The sequence below is a fragment of the Antennarius striatus genome, chromosome 16 (assembly GCF_040054535.1).
Source record: "Antennarius striatus isolate MH-2024 chromosome 16, ASM4005453v1, whole genome shotgun sequence".
Lineage (NCBI taxonomy): Eukaryota > Metazoa > Chordata > Actinopteri > Lophiiformes > Antennariidae > Antennarius > Antennarius striatus.
In genome coordinates this window covers 8,873,922-8,888,724 of record NC_090791.1, presented here as the reverse complement: position 1 = coordinate 8,888,724, position 14,803 = coordinate 8,873,922, and the positions used below count along the sequence as shown (strand labels likewise).

At 39.8% G+C, this 14,803-nt stretch overlaps 1 protein-coding gene across 1 annotated transcript in view; it reads left to right on the top strand.

Annotated features, from left to right (window-relative positions):
- The window catches only part of grin2aa (glutamate receptor, ionotropic, N-methyl D-aspartate 2A, a), a 130,003-nt gene extending 117,436 nt beyond the window's left edge, over positions 1-12,567 (top strand). Inside the window, exons 11-14 of the mRNA XM_068336676.1 lie at positions 3,729-3,818; positions 4,761-4,858; positions 7,621-7,859; positions 10,612-12,567. Of these exons, the coding sequence (XP_068192777.1) occupies positions 3,729-3,818; positions 4,761-4,858; positions 7,621-7,859; positions 10,612-12,567 (2,383 nt within the window). The remainder of the gene's footprint in view (positions 1-3,728; positions 3,819-4,760; positions 4,859-7,620; positions 7,860-10,611) is intronic.
- The last annotated feature ends 2,236 nt before the right edge of the window (positions 12,568-14,803 follow it).

Below are 14,803 nucleotides of genomic sequence, written 5' to 3'. Positions count from 1 at the left end.
TGAAGGAAATGAAGGAAGAGTCCAGGCAAGGAGGGATGGGCCAAAGGGTAGAGACGAAGAATGTGGTAATAGAATAGGGAATGGAGGCCGACATAGAGAGTGAAAGGGGAAGGTGAAAGTAAAAATATCGAAGGGAATGGGAAAAGAAACTGAAAAAGGCAGCAAGAAAGAAAGGGGGGAAGGGATATCAAGGAATATAGAAAGAGCCTTAAAAGGAGAAGAAAAAGGTTGTGGTAAAGAATCTGAGGTCAAAAGACTAAAAGTTGATGTGATAATATTTCTGATTGGGTGATAGTTTTGGGGTGTTCCTGGCTTGAAAAACAGGCTGCCTCGTGAACAATTGAAAAAGAATGCACTCCTAACAAATTTGAGCATATACTGAAATTCGTTATTCATGATTTATCTGCGGCTGCATCTTTCATTTGTTAAACTATAAGTCCTAAGCAGACTGAATTATATGTAAAGTTAAAACACTATTGTGTCAGTAATGCTGTTATCTAACTGTCTGGGTAGTTACAAGGCAGTGGTAAACTTTCACAATAAAACATATCTGTGTAAATTAAAAATACACACATGAGTAAAATGCTGAGAAATGAAAAGACACTCCATGCTTAGAAACTCACTCACACACACACACACACACACACACACACACACACACACACACACACACACACACACACACACACACACACACGTACAGCTAGTCGAGGTATGCAGGCAGTAATTCCAACATTCATAATTCTGTTCCACGGTATTAGCAGAGGAGCAACACTGCAACATTGAGATATTTGTAGCTTGATGGCTGGATTAGCTCTGATCGCACATAATGCTGACAGGCTTTACACGCCAAATATGTTACAGCCACTGGAATGAAAACTGTGCACAGGGGAGTCAAATTGATTTGATTATATTCCAGGATCTAAATTTTCAGCCTTCAGCGATGTATAACTAATATGACATGATTTTTTAAATGGGACATATTATTCTCATTTTAGGTGTACGCTTTTAGATGAGGTGTTTATTATAGATAATAAACTTTCCTGCTTTACAATCAAAAATACCAATTTGACTTCGTAAACTGTTATGTTTTTACATATTTTCCCTCAAAGCACAATCCTTCAAAATGGTAGCTGTACAAACTTTCAAAAAACGTTTTTTTTTTAAAAATCGACATGAATAAACATTTAGGCTGCTACTACTGTTATTGCACTGGCCTCAATTGAGGCCTGAGATTCACATACTGTCTCTTCACTGTCACTGACTATAACATTACAGTAAAACAGAGGTTGGTAGGAATTACATTAGATGAGCCAGACATTAACACCTAATTCAAATAATAAATAATGTCAAATATGGCAAAGCCTGACAAAGTTTGAGGTTGGGTCTCAGGTAGCAGGTGCAGATCTTAAGCTTCTACATCTTCAAATGGGAGTTGAAGTATGTTGTGTTGGTTCTTGCTGCTAACAACAGAGCAGTTTGAGGCTTAGCTCCAAACTCCAAATTCTAGATATCCACTTGTTTATCACTTACTAATACTGAAACAGCATGGGTAGCTGGACTTCAACTGGCTACGCTCCCCAAACCAAATCATTCTGGACAGAGCCTCTGTACCTCAACTGAGTTTGCAGATGTTTCAAATATATTAAACCATTGTGGCATCAGTGAAAATCAAATACTGACATGTCAAAAACATTTATTCATTCATTTTCCTGCCCGCTTCATACGCTTGTGCGGGTCACGGGGAGCTGGAGTCTATCCTAGCCTGGCATAGGGCGTGAGGCGGGGCAAACTACCTGAACTGCATGTTTTTGGAGGTGGGAGGAAGCCTGAGGAGAGAACCCATGCAGACACAGGGACAACATGCAAACTCCGCACAGAGCGGGACTCGAACCCGGACCAGCCTTGTTATGCGGCGACAGCGCTACCCATTGTGCCACCGTCCAGCCCTATATCAAAAACAGACTTACTTAAAATAGTTAAAATTTGAGTTGCAGGTACACTAATTCCCTATTTACTAATAAGAATAACAGTTTCACATGTCTACATTTCTGATATGTCCAACACATCAACAAATCTTTTTTTGTTTTTGGTTGTTGACGTCTTAAAAAGTTGTTTTACAACGTCAAAATGTGTAATACCCCATCAGGCAAAGTATTGTTCTGGATCTACGTCAAAACATGTTTGGAGATACACATGAAAGAATTTCAACACAGTTGCTGTTTTTTTCCCACCAATTTTTTGCTTCACTTTTTTTTTTTTGCAGACATTTGTCCTGTCTTACTTGAATTTTAGCTACCTTGCCCTCAGCCAGTTCCTAGTAGGCTCATTCTATCTTGTCAATATTGTCTGTATCCAAACGCTCTGTGAAAGTTATACAGGTATATATATGGGTCCATCCATATTCATATCCGTATCTGTCTTCACAAAGCACACAAACCCGTTTTAAGCATATGAACTGTCTATATCTACTCTCAAATAACCCACAGCCTCACTTACAGAACCTCCTTGAGATTTACAATGCAGTGTTTTTGTCAGTCTAAAGACCACCTTGTTTTCTCTGAAACTGATTTAAAGCCATAGAATTTTTTTTTCTTTTCCAGGATATGATTAATCTTTAAAAGATATTTGGGGTCCAAATGCTATTTGCAGAATAGTCAGCAAATTCAGTTCTAAAGAGTTTGACTGTAGTGATGTGAAACAACATTTGAAAAAAACCCAAACACTTAATGTTTGCCGTGGAAAAGATTCTACTGAAAGGTAAATATGAAAGGTATCAAGAACATCTGTGCTGATACGTGTTTATTGTCTCCTATTAAGGTTTGATGGATTGGGAATGGATCCCTATTCAACCTATTAGAGCCATGCTATGCCTGACTGACATTTACAAACCTGTAGACAGAAACTTACGCTCACAGACATGCTCCATCACACATGTGGTCAACCACACTTGTACTGCGTCTACACACACCTGGTTTCTTACATGTTTGCACACAGATTGAGGGGGTCCATGCAGGGTTAAGCAAATTACACAGCTGAACTATCGGCTTTAAGCCTCCATTAGAGGGCCGGATCTGACATTCAGCAAATGCCATCCAGTCGCTCAGTATTAACACAACTCTCTGTGTGTTTATGTGAGTGTGTGTAAGTGAGAGTGTGTAACGCTGAGATTGCGAGAGAGCAGCTGTAAGTGATGGCATCACTTACAATGAAAATGTCAGTCTGAGTCTGGGTTGTTTTTGTTTGTGTGTGTGTGTGTGTGTGTGTGTGTGTGTGTGTGTGTGTGTGTGTGTGCGTGTGCGTGTGCGTTTGTGTGTGTGTGTGTGCGTGTGCGTGCGTGCGTGCGTCCGTGCATGCGTGCGTGTGTGTGTGTACATAGAGAGACAGTATAAATGTTTGTGTCTGTCTCAAGTTTGTTCAGGTCATCCATGTGCCTCCGAGGGTCTCTCGCCACTGAAGCCCGCTGCATTGAACAGCAGCCACTCTCAACTCTTCTCTGTGTGTTTGTTTACAGTCCTGTTGGAGATGATTTAACACTTTATAATTGATCGTCAAACAACACCATCTGAAAAATAAGCAAGCTCTCCTTCCACCTGTCATCTCCTGTGACTTTTTATTCACTCTCTAAAAAAAGCAACCAAGTGAAACCAACATTCTTTGGCTTCATACCCCCGCTCTATCTTGTTTTCCTGTCTCTTTTCTCTGTTCGTCTTTCTCCACCTTTGCAGTAAACTGGATGCCTTCATCTATGATGCTGCAGTGTTGAACTACATGGCTGGCAGAGATGAAGGATGTAAGCTGGTGACCATTGGCAGCGGGTAACTTCAGCTTTAAATTTTCAATCAGTCAGTTTTGATATGGAATTTCTTTACTTAATTGTATGATCCCACCCATCGTTTGGTTTTATAAACAGTTCTTGGTGACATGCAGGGAAATCCGCTTATTTCTTTTCATCCTGATGCTAGATTAAGTGATGGACTACCTGTCTATGCTGTAGATATGGTGCTTCAGTTTACCGCAAGTTAACAGAATTAAGCACACATTAAAAACCCACATCAAAGGTAATAAAATATGTTTACTGTCATCTGTGAAACGGAGTTTGTAAACCATGTGATGTTTTTTTTTTTTTAATTTAAAGAACAATTAAAGAAAAAATCTGGATTTTCAGTTTATTTTTTTATTTGGACCTGCTGCTATTATTTTGTTACTGGTCCTCACTGGTTGGTCACTTCAGACACCTGTGGAAGGACATTTGAATTAATGAAAAAAAAAAAGATAAAATAATATCATCCACAAACTATGTATGTCCAGTTTAAACATTAGGCACAGCAGTGTCTGCTGTGCCTAAAATGGTATGGTATTTGCATTATTATGTATCAACACTTCTGATACTTGCTCCCATGAGAGGCATTTCCTATTGAGTGCTGTCATCCCCTGGTAAACTGGATGTCCGCACCTGAACATAAAAACAATCGTAGATTATTCATTGCAAGGCAGCTGGATTGGCTCAAATTTGCCAATTCAAGTTCTCCTTGTGATCAGCAAAATATGTCTTATCTTATGTAAGAGGTGTATTCACAATGTCTTAAAATAGGTAGGAAAAGAATTTACAATTCTTCTCCTTAGACCAGAGACTTGGAATTTCTTTGTGTTCGAGCTCAATCACTACACTTTGTGGAATAGTGTTGTTTCCTTTAAGGTACAATTACATTGACGCTATTAAGAGAGATGACGGTTAAAATAATTGCCTGTGTGTTCAGGTACATCTTTGCTACCACTGGTTACGGCATTGCTCTGCAAAAAGGCTCCTACTGGAAACGACAGGTGGATTTGGCTATCTTGGCCATTATCGGTGATGGTGAGAAACACACTTGCACAGCATTCTCATAAAAAAATTAAGTGCATTACAGTATCCAAGAAAGAAAAATGTTACACTGTGCTTTGCCGACATTGCTATTCATGTACACACTTAGACTGTACAGATATCTGTAATGCTTTGTCTGCAAACAGCAAAAAGAAAAAAGAGTAAAGTATAAATAGTCCTCTGATGTTATTCTGGATAGAAAAGGGTTTTCTAAACAGAGGGCAGAGAGAGAGAGTGTGTAAGTTATTCTAATATATTCCGTTTTGCGGAACCAGAGCTCTGTGTGCCTTTGCGTGAGTGTGTGTGTACATTAGTCTGAATTACAGCATTCCTTCCTTACAGTAGCCTGAGAATTTCTAACATAAACAATTTCTTACTGCAAAACACAGAGAAAGCGAGAGACTTCAAGCTTTTAGTGACAGATTCATTTACATTTTACATCTAAAGCATTTTGCTGATCCATGTGTTCGCAGCCACTTGCATTAAGTGCACTGAAGTTGATTAAATGAACATTGCTGTCATAATAATCCTCTCTAACTGGATCTTATCTGGGCTGCAGAACAGTCAAGCCACTCTTCATCACATTATATGGCTGGCTAATTTTTGACTAATATCATACTCAGTGGTTTTTCTTTGTTTTCTTCTCCCAATTATAAACCCCATTAAGTTGTCAGTCAGTCAGTCAGTGAAAATATACACATGGATTATTTCAAATGTATTTTATAGTTGCGCCGCATTAATTGTGTCATTATTATCTGCCTGCCTTTTTTAAAAACAACATGAAGTCATGAATGGAAAGAGAACAGCGAGAAGAGAAGATAAGAGACAGAATTAAGGGAACGGCAGAGACAGAGAGCGAGTGAGAAGACCAATGGAGGGAGAATGAGATGGAGGGATAAGCACACAGTCTGTGAAAAGTCAAAGGGAGGACAAGGCAGAGAGTATGAGATGGGCAGGTGACAGGGAAAAACTTAGAGGTAGAGAGACTTTGGGAGCATCTTTGATAGATGGCTTATAAATGGCTGTTTTGGCAGATGTTACTTGATCACATAGACACGATGTGGGAAGAGAGCACATGACTTTTCATGGACAGGGAGATGACAGAGAGGGGATGTCTTGAGGGAAGAAAGGATGACGTTGAAGAATGAGTAGAAGAAGAGACAGTCAGAGACAGCCTCCCCAAAAACAGACAGACAGTCATGGCCGAGCCAGCTACAGGTCATACGTTGTCTTTTGAATGAGTCTTGAATGAATGACACTCAGTAGCGCACACACCTATGCAACAACTCCTCACAGTCTATTCAGGTCATGTGACCCTATTCAGGTCATTGTTGTGTCCACACATATTTGCCCTACCTTGAATAACCATATCCGACATCTATTTCTTCTGTCTTGTCTGTATGGTCTCTGAAGACATGTTCAAGTGCATACAGAGTCAAGACAGATGCCTTAGGAGGGCTATTTCTGTATCCGTCCTTAACATAGAGCATAAACAAAACCGGTGGAAATTCTTTCATGAAATTCAAAATCTAAAACCAAAGAGACACAGAGAAGGATATTCTGCACATTGCCTGGAAAATATCATATTCCACTGTATTTACTGGCATTTTGCCTTTTCATTGTTTGTTTATTTCTTTATTTGTTTCTTTGTTTTAATGTAGCCGCAAGAGGGCACAACCCAGTGTCTTATTGTGCCGGTTCCAAGCCTGGATAAAGTTTAGATAGAGTTTTTTCGTTTTGTTTTTTGGTTTCCTCAGTTTAAAAAAAATGCTGATTGTAAATTAAATTTCTTTTCGTGGTCACTAAAAAAAGGAAGGAAAAAAAGCAGAATTTCAGAGTTACTTTCACAGCAGTGCAGGCATTCACTGCTCCACATGGCATTTCCCAGGAATGTTCTTGTTAACAGCTTAATATCTCATTTATCATCATTTTCCTTCACCGCCAGTTCCAAGCATGTCATTAAAAAGAAGCACCGTGGCCACTTTTTACAAATCCCACAGGACACTAATTGTCCCCAAATGTCCTAAAGGGGTAATGTTGTCTTAATGAGTGTGCAGCCTTAAGACATCTGCCTGAACACCAGCATGATACTGGTCTTTTCCCAACAGCAGTGATCCAGCCATGAATGACACAGATTGGATTAGCCACACGATAAATGTCAGAGGAGAAGCCAGTGAGAGAAGAGGGTCATGAAGGAAGGGAATACAGAGGACTGAGAAAAGACCTTTTACCTCTTTTCGTTAGCTTTAACAAAACAATCTGCTCTTTTCAGGTAATGTAGAGAGAAACATGAAGCTCAGTATGAACCAATACCCAATGAAATATGTTTGAAAAAGAACCCTATGAGAACAAATTGTTAAAGGAGTCACTTAAATTATAGCTTAATTGTAGAGATTGTCATACGTTTACCTACCTTTAAACTTAACTGACAATCAATGCAATAAAGTACCAGTACATGCAAAATTTGAAGTTACATTATTCCACAGATTTAGCAAATAAAGTAATTGCATATTATTTTTCCAAGTGCGATCACCATTTACCATAAATTTATATTTTTAAAAATAAATTACAAGTGTCAAAAACATGCTTGTATGATTTCAAAAGCATGTGTTTGACTTTAAGGCATAAAGTATAAACCAGCTCACATTGGTTTCTACTTCATGCCTTAATATTTTTTGTCTTACATAATATTAAGGCATAAAGTGTAAACCAACGTGAGCAGTTAAATCAGTGACTTGTTCTTTTATCTTTTTCAGGTGAAATGGAGGAGCTCGAGGCCCAGTGGCTGACAGGAATATGCCACAATGAGAAGAATGAGGTGATGTCCAGTCAGCTGGATGTGGACAACATGGCTGGAGTCTTCTACATGTTGGCCACAGCTATGGGGCTCTCCCTCATCACCTTTGTCTCTGAACATCTCTTTTACTGGAGACTCAGATACTGCTTCACTGGGGTGTGCAGTGGCAAACCGGGTCTTCTTTTCTCCATCAGTAGGGTAAGGATTAGATTGTTTGTAGGAGAACTTTATGTTTGCTTGTTCAGTTGGTGGGTTTGAGAAGTCATCTACCTGCTACAGATTTGTACAACTTGAAACAAAAGACTGAAATGGAGTCTAAAAGAAATCAACACGCCAGTCAGTCAGTGCATGACTGACACTTGCTATAGGAATCTGGGGATGATTGGACTGAACTGACTATCGTCATTTTAAGGCCATAGGGTGTAAGGAAGAATTACAGGTTTATTTTTGGCAAAGGCTGTGGTATTGAGGTCAGACAGGGCTGTCTAAGCAGAGAAAGCGTGCAGACATATGCAGAGAAACACAGGTAGTGATGCAGACACAGTTACTCAAGGTAAATGGAGGAACTGCTGGTCCAACAGGGATGAGAGGTGAGGGTGGGTCGGGATGAGGTATCAGGAAACATCTCTGAACATAAACAAAACTAGAAAAATCCAAATTTGTTGAACTGTTTTTGTAAATTCACAACAATTTACACTAATTCAGTCTGTTCTGTCTCATTTCCTTGAATTGTCAACAAAGACACAGGCTTGTTTTTCTGAAACCATTTCAGTGACTCTGAAGCACAGTGTTGACTGTTTCCACAGTTCACAGAGGGGAGATTTCAAAGAAAGTATAGTAGAGGTCATAGCCATTTGTGGAATTTAAGGGTAGGAAAATGGGAAAGAACAGAAAACTACTTTAAGAATTTCTTGTTTTGATGTTGTTGCTGTTGAGGTCTATGATATAACATATTTTTTCTGTTTTCTCTGTGAACAAAAAAGTAAGAATTATTTGATATTTTTTGGCATTATACTGGCAGCTGTTGTATATTAGTTTAACTATTGCTTGTTCCCTGTCAAAGCATGAACGATCCTCATAACCCTCCTTCAGCTACAGTACAAGAATCCAAACACAAACAATGTCCGTTTAAAGTAACTATTATTCTTCTTTGCTGATTAACCTTATGTATCCTTCCAGGAAAAATTTGAGCGTATATAAAAATTGCAACACCTTGCTAGATTCTGATTTGGGGAACCAAAATATGTAGAATATCTTCAGGGCATATTGATTTTGGGTTTTTCACATATAGGCCTATCTGTAAAAACACTTAATCCAACCAGGCCAGGGGGGGATTTATAATTAAAACCAGCGTATGTGAAAGTATGTAGACATACAGAGATGTTCATTTGACAGTAGAATGCAGTACAACAAAGTTAAAGATTTTCAAATAATGAAATGGTCGGGTGCTTTCTTAAGATCTAATAATCCAATACAGGTTTCAAATTGCCAACATCAAATGTTTCCTAGCCCGGAGGGAGAAAATGGATTTCTCTCAGTAGCAGAAACATGAAATAAATTTCAGCTTTGAAACAAGATTTTTATGTGTTTGGAATGGCAAGTTTGTTTTTAAATACTAAGAGTTAAATCCTTATACAGTGTGCCCTCGTTCCTTGCAGGTAATGGGTTCCAGGAACCACACGTGATTAACGAATTCCGCGATGGAACGACAAACTATTTATCTTATTGTTTACGGTAATTTAAATGTTTATGAACCCTCTCCATAATGATATTAAACCACTTAGTTTCTGTATTACCTTTTCAAAAACACTCTTATCAACTGTTTGAAGCACTTTTGTGTCTCACGTAAGTCCGAGACTCAAGGAACATAGCACACTACCAGATGCCGTCTGCCAATAGAATTCGCATACGGTATCACGTGACTGCCCACCAAAAATCCGCAATGAGGTGAAGTCACGAGCGTTGATGCACGAATGCACGAGGGCACACTGTATGTTATGATTTTTCAGTATCAACATCTTAAAAAACTACAATTTAAAAAAATAACATGGATTCACCTGCAACTTTGTTAAATAGGATGAATATAAAAATTAAAGAACTTAATTGTGAACATACAGTGTAGCTTATCTACTATTTAATCATCAACAGTGAGTGGATTATTTTTAAAGTCTCAGAGCAGAATTATTTACACGTACAAACTGTAACACACAAATAAGCACATTTGATTAAAAAAATACGTTATGTTGTTACCCACATGTTTGTTCATATGTTACGTTTACTTATAAATGAAGTCCATGCGCCGTTCCTTCTGAACAAAAGCAGCGAAAAAAATTATGGAAAATGTAGTTCATAGAGAAAAAGTGTTTGAACATTTTAATAGCGACATATAGAGGGATAGCATTACGGTCTCAGTGTATAGCATAACAGCACAGCTAGTCGAGCCATTGATCAATCCATGGTGAGGTTCGGCTGGCTGTTGCCTCACCACAGGTTTCTTCACCTTATTTCAGCGGTAAATGTGAAAATTCTGCAATTTTGAGTAAAAATAACGTAAAATTGATTTCTTCCATTTTTCTCGCATTATGCGTGCCTCACCTGCCATAATTACAATATTTTAATAAAAATAGATTACAAATCTTTGATCTTTTTTATCATGAATGTTTAACAAATATTTTTTACAACATTGTACAATTTGTACAAAAGTTTGTGCACACTGTGGTTAAGCTCATGTTGATGTTATGTACTGATTTTCATTAGCAGTTTAATATGATTCAACTGTCTCTCTCCGTTTCTCCTTCAACATCATTTGTCACATTCTCATTTTAATTTACTCAAATCCTTCTTCTACTCTTCTATGTCTCTCATATTCTCCCACAACACACTATGTTTTATACAAAATTTCTTCATTACCTCATCCATTCCACTTGTTCGTCCGTACATCTTTATCCAGGGAATCTGGAGTTGCATCCATGGTGTCCATATTGACATGAAGAAAAAGACAGATCTGGACTTTAGCCCGCAAGACAAAATGCTCAAGCTCATTAAGTCAGCCAAACAGATGACAAACATGTCTAACCTGAGTGGCTCAGGTTCACCCAAACGGGAGTTCATGCACTCAGCTGGTCCCATGATCATGGACATGATGGCAGAGAAGGGCAATTTCATCTACGCAGACAACCGAAGCTATGCTCCCAAAGACATGATTTATGGGGAGACTGGTGACTTGCAGTCTTATCTTGCTAACCGCCACAAAGACCACCTCAATAACTATATCTTCCAGGGAGGCCAGCATCCTCTAACCCTGAATGATGCCAATCCCAATACAGTAGAGGTGGCAGTGAATGCTGACACAGTCCAGAGCAATGCCAAACCACCTCGGACCCTGTGGAAGAAGTCAGTGGACACACTTCGTTCTGTACCACCTGTGCCCCCTCCGATGCCTGACATGCTCATGCCAGACCCACGAATGTCAATGAAGACCCAGCGCTACCTCCCTGAGGAGACAGCCCATTCTGATATCTCTGACTGTTCTAGCAGAGCTGCCTCCTACAAAGACCCAGAAAACAACAAGCACCTGAAGCCCAAGGACAACTTAAAAAAAAGATCGGTGACATCAAAATACCCAAGGGATTGCAGTGAGGTGGAGCTGTCCTACTTAAAGACAAAGCAGGTCAGTGGCGGAACCAACCAAACTGGGAGAGGGGGAGGAGAGAAAATTTTCACTATTGACTCAGACAGAGAATTGAGTCTACACTCGGACCCCATTCACTACCGCGAGAGTCGTGGTCTTGCTGCTGATGATTTGGATTATCCCGAGATCTATTCTGACCACAGTGACAACTATAGGAAATGCGAACAGCCAATAATACATCTGAACTCTTCACCTTTGCATCATACTGACTCAGATCTTCTACCAGACACTCCTTATGCTAAACACTACAGCTTGAAAGAGAAAAACCTTTCCCTTTCCCCACATGAAACAATTGATCGCTACAAACAGACACATTGTCGATCCTGCTTGTCCAAAGTGACTTCTGGCTACCCACCAGGGGGGTCATACAACCCTAATGTATCTGCTACAGCTTCTGCCACACGTTCCCCCCATAACCGGTGTGAAGCATGCCTCCATACAGCAAACCTGTATGACATTACCGAGGACCAGCTCCTCCCAGACCCCTTGGTCAGTCCTACCATGCACCATCAACAGCAGCAGCAACCAGATGAAATGTTTGGTTTGTATTGGCCACAAACGGATGGGCCACATGTTCAAAAGAGAAACCGCTTGAGGCTGAATCGTCAGCATTCATTTGACAACATCATGCTAGAAAAACCCAAGGATTTAGACCAGGGCCGACCAGCTCGTAGTGTCAGCTTGAAGGAGAAGGATCGCTTCCTGGACTCCACATCTGACTCACACTACGCGAACCTCTTTGGCATGCATCCCTACTCCGGTAGACTGTTTGGTACCGGCCCTAAATCAATGCTGTTTAACCACAACCTGGAGGAGAGTAAGAGGAGCAAGTCCTTGTATCCAGCCCATGGCTCAGAAAACCCTTTCCTCAGCCACTCACTGAGGGAAAACACCAGCAGCAGACTGGCACATGGGCGTAGCACCTCTGATATTTACAAACAGCTGGCAGTGGCCTCACCCGCAACAGTCCTCGGAGCTGCCCCCATCAAAACACGCAACGATGCGAACAATCCCCGCTCATCCGTTAAATCCACCACCTCATTCTGTTCAAGGGATGGGCGAATAGCCAATGACATGTACAATAAAGAGCATGTGATGCCTTACTCAGCCAGCAAGACTAGTGCATACCCAGCCCCACATGGCGTCCTAAACTCAGCCCAGTTCAGCAATAGACGGGTGTATAAAAAAATCCCCAGTCTGGAGTCAGATGTTTAGTTGATGTAAGAAATGAAATTTTCTCTCCTCTTTACTCTATAGGTTTGTATTATAATTTCTTGACTACATAATCCAAAAAGGATGCCATAACAACACTGCTTTTGACTGCTTTTCTTATACATTGTAATCCAAAAGAACTTATGCCCAGTTGAGTAGGAGGGTACAACTACTAATGTCTTTGCAGATGATATCAGAATTTTTGTCCATTCTCTGCCATGTACCAATGAGTTGCATGACTAGCAAATTGTCATAAGGTTTTCTGGTGTGAAGCGGAGGAGAAGCATTAACCCCATAAGTTTGACAAAGCAACAGTAAAAGGCATGGTCAATTTGATGGGACAGAGGCATAAGTTACAGTAAAGGACTACTTTGGCAGGTGTAAAGGAGATTGTAGTTTATTTATGATCAAAATGTTGGAAGGAGTGGCATAGAGATTGGAAAAATTGAAGGGAAGCAGAGGGTAAGAGAGTAGATAACCTCTCCTCCCCCCTTTCCCTTTCCACCTCCAGTGTCAAACATGGGGCTCATTGTTAGGGAGAAAAGAACTGACAGGAAGACCAGATGGGCACATTTGATGTTGCAGCCAGACACGGAGGTATCCCAGGAGGGCAGAGCATCACATTGAACCAGTCCAGCGGTCTGCTGCTTGTTACTGTGACAAATATGGCCACCGAGACAGCTGGCAGGAGGAGACGGAAGGGGGAAGGAGTGAACCGACTAAATGGCACACAGCAAAGCTTTCAATAGTTTTGCTAGTAAGTTCAGTCACAATTTCAAAGATCATGATCAGAAGCTGAGAGCAATGTAGGTGCTAATAAAAAGAATAATGTTTACAGACTGACAGATTAAAAATAAGCTAAACTGAATGACAGAAAGTGACAAACAAGCAGAGAAAATAGGGCAATAAAATGTTGTTTCATTTGTGATACTGCACACAAAAAAGTAGTTGCAAAGTATTGCTTTTTTATTCTATTAAACTATAAGATTTGTTAGGGATTCTGGCATCTAGATCCCCGTATGTAGGATTTTAGTCTGCTTATTTGGTAGCACAATAGCATTTAGTTTTAAAACCTCTCTCCCATATTTGCTTTTTAAACAGGCATAGTTTTATGAAAAATACCATCAAGAGTAGTAGATTATTTTGCATGTGTTGCTTTTTTCAGTGTCAGAGAACACAAAAAACACCCAAGTTCACTCTCAGACACATTTTTTACATGTTTTGAAAAGGGACTATGTCTTGTCAGATACTGGATGGACTCTTGTACAATCGAAACCTTTATCCTTGACCTTTGTGCTTAGTAAATACGTGTCATGCTGTGGCTTCATCTGCAAAAGAGCAAGAAAATTTTGGAAGGGAAGAGAGCAAAAAGATCGATGAGGTAGGAAAAGATGAAATGACACCTACCCCCAACACTGCCCCCACTTTGTATGAGCCAGGAGGGATGGGTGCTGATGTCTTTTTGTCTTTTGACTTCCTGCCACTGAGAAACAGGGTATTAACTATTAAAAATTAAGAAAAGAAAAAAAACACGCACACATTGACCATTTTTTTCTTTTTTCTTCCATTCCTCAATGAACAGGACACAGTGCTTGTGTTGGAAACATGATTGTTTTTAGCTTCAGTTTTCAGAAAACTTTTCATTAATTAGATGTTTGGTTGGTAGAATGATAGCAAAGCTATCTTAACGCTAAGACTTCGGTCAACCATTATTGATCACCATCTGCTGATTGATAATCAGCCAGGAGTTTTGAGGTGGAGGGCATGAGATGGGTCTATTGTTTTTCCTTTCATAGTACTCTTTGGGTGGCATAAACAAGCATAGACTGCAAATGGTCCTTCTTTATGTCCTCATAAAACATGCATCAAGCTCAGCATGAAGTAAGTTGTGTGTGTGCGTGGCAGAATGTGGGTAAGCTTGAAGACTGAAAGTTTGGTTCTTACCTGATCGTTTATTCATGTTTATTAGTTTATTAATTCTTTTTCATAACAGTGGAAAAGGCTTGCACATGCACATACTATATACTTCCTTTTATACATGTGTGCCCTGAAAAGCATTTTTTGTAGCATTGCACCATACAAATTGTAGAGTCAAAAAAATCTTATGTGTTCATCGTTACTGACTGAATGACTTGCTTGGTTAATTGGATTTACAAAGCCAACTGTATCAAATAAAATACCTCAGGATGATTCTGTGGATTTTGGGGGAGCTTCAACCATAACAACAGAAGATCACACA